This window comes from Danio aesculapii, chromosome 7 (genome assembly GCF_903798145.1).
Source record: "Danio aesculapii chromosome 7, fDanAes4.1, whole genome shotgun sequence".
Classification (NCBI taxonomy): domain Eukaryota; kingdom Metazoa; phylum Chordata; class Actinopteri; order Cypriniformes; family Danionidae; genus Danio; species Danio aesculapii.
This window is the reverse complement of record NC_079441.1, coordinates 48383298-48390314: the sequence shown is the minus strand read 5'-3', so window position 1 is coordinate 48390314 and position 7017 is coordinate 48383298. Positions and strand designations below refer to the sequence as shown.

The window sequence follows — 7017 nt, the reverse complement described above, 5'->3', positions numbered from 1 at the left end:
AATAAAATAATAATAGTATAAGCAAAATACATGTTTTGCTAATAAATAAACCTTTAAAATAACCATTTTCTTTAGACAATCAGTTTAAGATGTGGGCCTTCAAAACAATTCGGAGAAGGAGGTGGGCCCCGAAGTGAAAAAGGTTGTGAACCCCTGAACTAAGCCACATTGAAAGCATGAACATTTCAATCTAAATTAACTGCAGTATGTGATCAGAATCTGTTCATCACCTGCAGATTTTACAGTGCTTCTGACAGGTGTCACTGCCTTCACTTCACACTGATTGGCTGCCATCCTGCATTTTTTTGCTTCTCATTTGCATGAAGTTAAACATTTCTTAACTTCCTGACATTCTGACTGTCTATTCAGCTCCCTTGTCAATCCCACAATCCCTCATGCAAACCTCGCCTCCAGCTCCAGTATAGGGAAACAAACTGAAAATCATCTCTGTTTATCTTGGTGCCAGTGGACACGTATGGTCACGCCAAGCCGTTGATCAATTTGAGAACTTTCTTATCCGTTCTTTTGTCATTTTTCCTTCATCAAACAACTGAGACAAACGGCAGTAGCTTATAATTAAATCACTCTGAAACCAAACATCAAGCCCTCTGATTCTCTGACGGCAGAAGGCTTGCTTTGAGTTCGGATAATGAAGCTGGTCCGAGTGTAATTACTGTTCAAGACCATGAGCTCGACACAATCCCAACCCAGAACCGTTTGCCCCAGCGAAATTGAAAAGCCAATTGATTTCCTGTTCTCTTTTGTGTTTGCGAGCTCCATTATAACCGCATCCTCTTCACAAACCAATCCAATTATTCCTGCATATCCCAGGAATCTGTTCTTTGATCTTTCATTGCTCGACAACCTTTTATTAACAATGCAATCTGCATCCCTCCTTTTTAAAATTTATTTATCTGCTATCTACTTTGCTACTTTTTGCTTGATTATATCATCTATTACGTGATCCTGTCGTCAGTCATGCTTGTGAATTTTCTGTGTCATTTATCAAGCGCTGACATCTCAGTAGTGTCAGGGGCCCTGATGGGTCTCTCTGATGTGAAAATGATGAAGTGTATCTTGCGCAAAACAAAGCTAATTATCTAAGCACAATCATCTCTCTGCGCCAGGATTTTTTTTTTTTTATTTATACTGCGTCCTACTTCCTATGTAGATTTGCTTCATAAAACTCTGAAATATAGATGGGTGCTTGGTCTTTGTCACAGTATTTGTGACTTGTGTGCTTTCAATTTTTGCCATTATTTGTTTAGAAACACAAAAATGCCCCTTTGTAATACCACATTCAAGTTGAAACAGCATGCAAATATTAATGAATGCAACAAGAAGATACTGTTTATACATTTGTTCAGAAGTTTGGGGTCTGTAGTATGCGATATGGTATGATAAAACCCAGTAATGTTGCACAGGTTTATTTTTGGCAATAGGCAAAACTACACTGTACGAGTCCAAATTACAGATTTTTTGTCTTTTATGACAAAAATAATTAGAATTTTAAGTAAAAACCATGTTTCATGAAGAAATTAATATTTTAGTAATTTAATATTAAGTAATTTTCCTACTGTAAACATATAAAAACTCAATTATTGATTAGTAATGTGCTTTGCTAAGCACTTAATTTGGTCAACTTTAAAGAAAATTTTCTCCAAATTTTGTATATATATATATGTATATATATTTTTTTTATAATTATTTTTAGGGGTTTTCACCTTTAATGTTATAGGACAGCGAAGGACAGACAGGAAAGCATTTTGAGCAGAGAAAGGGGAAGGATCGGCATAGGACCTCGAGCCAGGAATCGAACTCGGGTCGCCGTGAACACCTTGGTGCTATATGTCGGCACACTTAACCACTAGGCTATCGGCGCCGACAAATTTTTTACCCATACTATTCCAGACTTTCCATAGTTGTAGCCTTTTTTTCCTATCTCAACAAACCATAAATCAATGAAAAGCTTGTTTATTCAGCTTTCATGTGATGTTTAAATCTCAATTTCATTAAATTGACACTTATGACTGTTTTTTTGGTACATGATCAATAGTAAACTCTTAAAATTATAACTCATAAAACTCATAAAATGGTGTTTGTTAGTGGTTGACAAACATGGGGCCTGTTTCAGTAAGGAGACTCAACCAACTCGGAGTTTAAACTTGAACTCTGTGTTGATTAACCGAGAGATTAAAAACTGAGAGTTTTTGGTTTTAGAATAGCTGATCTGGGTTAGGTCAATCAACTTCAAGTTGACACAGCAACTATAAAAAGGCATTATCAACAGAGCGCAGATATTAGGAGTCACCATGAAAAAGAGATCAGCATTTCTCTCTCCAGCTGAGCTTGATGTGCTCATGCAAAGTTATAGCAAATATGAGCTTATATTTATAAAAGCAACACCACTGCATTAGTGAAACTGAGATAGTTAGCGAGGGAAAGCATAGCTGCTCAAGTTAATGCGTAATTTTACATTTAAATTATTTAAATATTCAAGTATAATAAAATAAGTAATGTACTGTGTGACTTTATTAAATTTTTATTTGGAAAAAGTGGGGAATTGACCGTAATTTTTAAGCTATTTTAGATTTAATTGCATTAAATTACATAAAATAGGCTACTGCATAGTTTCTACAACAAATTTGACAAAACAAGAATGAATATAATCTTAGCTTAATGTTCAGTGGAAATGTTTAATTTAAGGATCTCACTTTTACACATGTTGATCAGTTTTAATAGATTTAAAAGTGCACTTGTGTGTCTGCCTTTTTTATTGATCAAGTGGTAGAGGTTGATATGACATTTAGAATGTAAGCAGAACTCAAAAATAGTATAAAATAAAAATTGTGTAGTATAAAATAATAAATGAGTAATAATCCCATGAGTCTAGTTACAGTACATCCCGAAGGTCTGTGAATTTAAGATAATTATTCATTAAAAAAAGACAAGCCATTCTCGTACAGGACTTTGTTCTTTGTGTGACTGAAATGTAGGCAATAGCTACAGTATGTTTCCATCCAAAAAAAATTATTAAATTTATGTGCAAAATTGGAATATTGAAGCATAGGAACAAAGAAGAGTTGGGAAGGAAAAACAAACACTTACTGGCAATTTTATATTGCATAAAAGATGTGCAAATAAAGCAGCGTTTCCATCCAATGAATCAAAGAGAACAAACTCATCACTTCCTGATTAACTGGCGGCAAATATCAACAGTAAAAACAGAATTTACTGCGGTAGAAGAAGCTGCGTCAATCTTATCTTTATTTAATAAATGTACTTGCGCCTCAGAAGACAATGTTGACACAAAATGAACGTGTGGGCGCATTTGAAGCCATGAGATGCGGAGAACAGACGCTCTTGACATGCTCCAGACGCTCTGGAGGTAATTAATAATATACATTAATACTGAAACTGTTAAGGCGTTTTAGAATGAAAGACCAATTTCTTCAGTAAAAGTGTTTCCATTGTAGTTTATGTGCATCTTTTCTTAACAAATAAAAGTTCATCCTACTCAGTTATGCGCGTTTTTTATGCGTATTTTCAAAAGTTATGTGCATCATGACGTTTCCATTAATTTTTTTTACGTGCATCTCCAAAATGAGCATTAAAATAGGTGGGTGGAAACGTAAGGCTAAGGCGAGAAATGCCACTTCGTCTTTAAAAAGGGGAGGAGAACGACTGAAACTCTGAGTTTAGAGAATAAAACCTGCTTGTGACCAGGTTAGGTTCACAGAGTAAGTTACCACTGTAACTGACTCTGAGTTAAGTTACCTCTCTTTCAGAAACAGGCTTGACTTACCCTGCTTTCTCGAGTTTGACAAACCTGCCATTTTGAAACGGAAAACCCAGAGTTTCTCTCATTTCAGGGTTCAAATACTCTGTTTTAACTTAACTTCCTTTCTGAAACAGGCCCATGGTTATCTATATGTACACTCTCAGAAGTAAAGGTACGTGAGCTGCCACTGGGGTGGTACCTTTTTATAAGGTACACATTTGTAAAGGGTCCATATTGGTACCTTAAAAGTATACTTTAGTATCTAAAAATTTTAAGAGGAATACTTTTGTACTTTTTAGGTATTAATATGTACCCTTGAGGTATTAATTAATACTTGAGAAATTAATTACTAAAGACTTTTAAGGTACAAATTTGTACCTTTTGAAAAGGTACCACCCCAGAGACGGCTCGCGTATCTTTATTTCTGAGAGTGTACAGTACACCCCATGTGAACTACATGCCAGTACTGACAATACATTAAAAAAATGTAATAATGTAATAATTAGATACAATGCATGGGACAGTGATCATTCTCTTTATTTTTTGTTAAAAATAAGTTCAAGAGTTCACACTTAGATATTGCTTGATGCTATTAGCAGATTTGGCATGCTGTCCCGGGAGAGATGCCTGGGCTCAGAGATAATTGAGCCCAGGGCTCCCGACTAGTCAATAAGCATATAAGGGGTCCGAGATCAGGTAGGTCTCGAAGGCTCCCCCTGATAAAGGGAGGAAAAGCAGGAGAGGGGGGTGAAGGGGAGGATTCTTCCAAAATGAAGATTAGGTGGTAGGGTGAAATCTGTATTTAATGTAAGCTTGAAACAGTCTGATTCAATCAGGATTATTGCTGATTATGGATGAGGGGCCAGCCACGATCAATCATATTATTTGCTCCTCTCGAAATTAGTTTGTAAAACTTCACTTATAGTGACAGTAAATTCTTTTTTTTTAAATATAATATAGTGTGTACATGCACTGAAAAACAAACAACTGATCAAAAGCATATCTACTACATGAAACATCCTTTTGTGTGCTCAGTTTGAGAAAACATTGATAAAAAAAAAAAATTACTTATCTTATCAAGGATCTTTTTTGTATTTTTCATCCAAAATGGGAAAAATATATTAGAGGTGTAAACCTACAATGGTCTCACAGTTCAGTTCGGTTACGATTATCATACCATTGATTCGGTTCAATTCAATATCTCTGTGCATCACGGTGAATTGATGATGCTTTCCATGCACAATTTTATATTTTACTTAGCAACATAATAATTATTGTATCAAAATATATCATTTTAATACATTTTATATGTATTTGTAATACAATATTGTCCTTCAATACAAGCAGTCAGATATATGAACTGTACATTTAATTTTACCTGCTCAAGAAAACACTCTGCATCAAACAAAGCTCAAGTACATGCACTGAACAACATGAGCATTTAAAGCAAATAAACAAACATAAATATTAATCCTGATTTCTTTTTAAGCGTTGTCGAGTGAGTTGTTAAATGTCTTTGATTGGTCACACGCTCAACAGAAAGGGCTGCGATTGACTCTAACGTGCTGGCACTGTTCACCCATGAGTTTTGTTTCCTCGCGCATGCCTTCCTTGCCATAGTATTCTACCGTGACATAACGCATATGAGATAAATGACGTCAGTACATAATAACCGGTGATTAACTATTACTGAAGCGAGACCGAATTGTCCGCGTCTGCATCGCACTGCACCGAAGAAACTATTAATTTTGACACCCCTAAAATATATTATTACAGAGTGTTATGCTAGTTTTGTTTATGCTGGAAAGCAGAGGGCAATGTTGGATAGTAAAACTCATACAATGTTCTAGAAGATTCATAAACTAGATAAAGAAATCAGCTATGCACACGTGCTTTGACTGATGAAACAGGGAGAATCAACATCAACACTATTGCAACAATAAATTGTATATTTGTGTTCTTCAAACCTAAAAATAAATTGTGTTTTTTCCTTAAAACTAGCAAAATAATTTGCCAGTTGTGTAAGTAAAATCATTTTATTTCAAACCAAAAAAAACTAAAACAAAAAAACAAATATTTTACTCAAACCATTGGCCAAGTAAAGAAAAAAAACACAATTTTGACATAATATTTCAGAAAACACACTGCTATTTTTACTAAGGTTATTTGATTTAAGAATTTTTAGATATTTGGATTAGAAACAATACAAAATCTCTTAGTAAGAGCAGCATTTTTTGCAGTACAATATTGAAAGGATTGTGTGTCTTTCAGTATACAATAAAAGCTGGTTACAAAGCTGACATGTACTATATTTCTCTCTGTCAGGGTGCTTTGCCATTCGATGATGATAACCTAAGGAATTTGCTGGAGAAAGTGAAACTCGGGGTCTTTCACATGCCCCATTTCATCCCTCCAGACTGCCAGAACCTCCTGAGGGGGATGATCGAGGTGGACGCCACCAAACGGCTCACGGTTAGTAATAACATTCACATTTCTGACAATTTCATAATTTTCTATCATCATTCAAACTGTTTACTTTATGCCAACATAGTTTCTAAATCAATAATAATTTTCATGCTAAAGGATTTTAGTGGGGAATCATAGGTGTTGGCATTACCTATGTATCTATCCACCTGTTTTTATGCACATTTTGGAAAATTGCATAAAAGGATGCTTAATGGAAATGCCAAGATTAGCATTATGAATTGAGCATTTTGGAAATGTGCACACAAACTCACATGCACAACTGAGTAAGACAAATGTGCATACAATTTGTTGGAAAAACATTTACTGATTAAATTATAGCATTTGCATCAAAAAAGTCATGTTATTTTTATTTAAGGAGCCCCTATTTTGCATAATAAAAGGTCATATTTTGGTTTTGGGGGTCTCCAACAACAGGCTGATATGCACGCAAGGTCAAAAAACACTTTTACTGTCTTATAATATGCATTTGTTTTTACCTAATTATTCCAATGGCCATATGACTTGTTCAGCAGTTCCCAAACTTCTCCTTAACACGATGCTAATCTGCGCTAATTGGTCCGATGACCCAGTCTGTTGCGATTGGTCGACTGCGTTCAGCGAGAGACAGAGAGAAACACCCACCACAGCTTATCATTATTGATGAAGTAGTCAGAGTGCAGAGTGTATGTGTGAGCCCAATGCAGTAGTGTATTAAAGCAATGCTCAATATTAATCCACACAGCTTCAAAAGCTGAACTATGTTTGGGTGT

The 7017-nt window shown here is 35.2% G+C and overlaps 1 protein-coding gene across 3 annotated transcripts in view; it reads left to right on the top strand.

The window, feature by feature from the left end:
- The window catches only part of brsk2b (BR serine/threonine kinase 2b), a 317532-nt gene that overhangs the window by 269385 nt on the left and 41130 nt on the right, over positions 1-7017 (top strand). For all 3 annotated transcript variants that reach the window (XM_056462041.1, XM_056462040.1, XM_056462039.1), the window contains exon 8: positions 6107-6253. In XM_056462041.1, coding sequence (XP_056318016.1) covers positions 6107-6253 — 147 coding nt within the window. The remainder of the gene's footprint in view (positions 1-6106; positions 6254-7017) is intronic.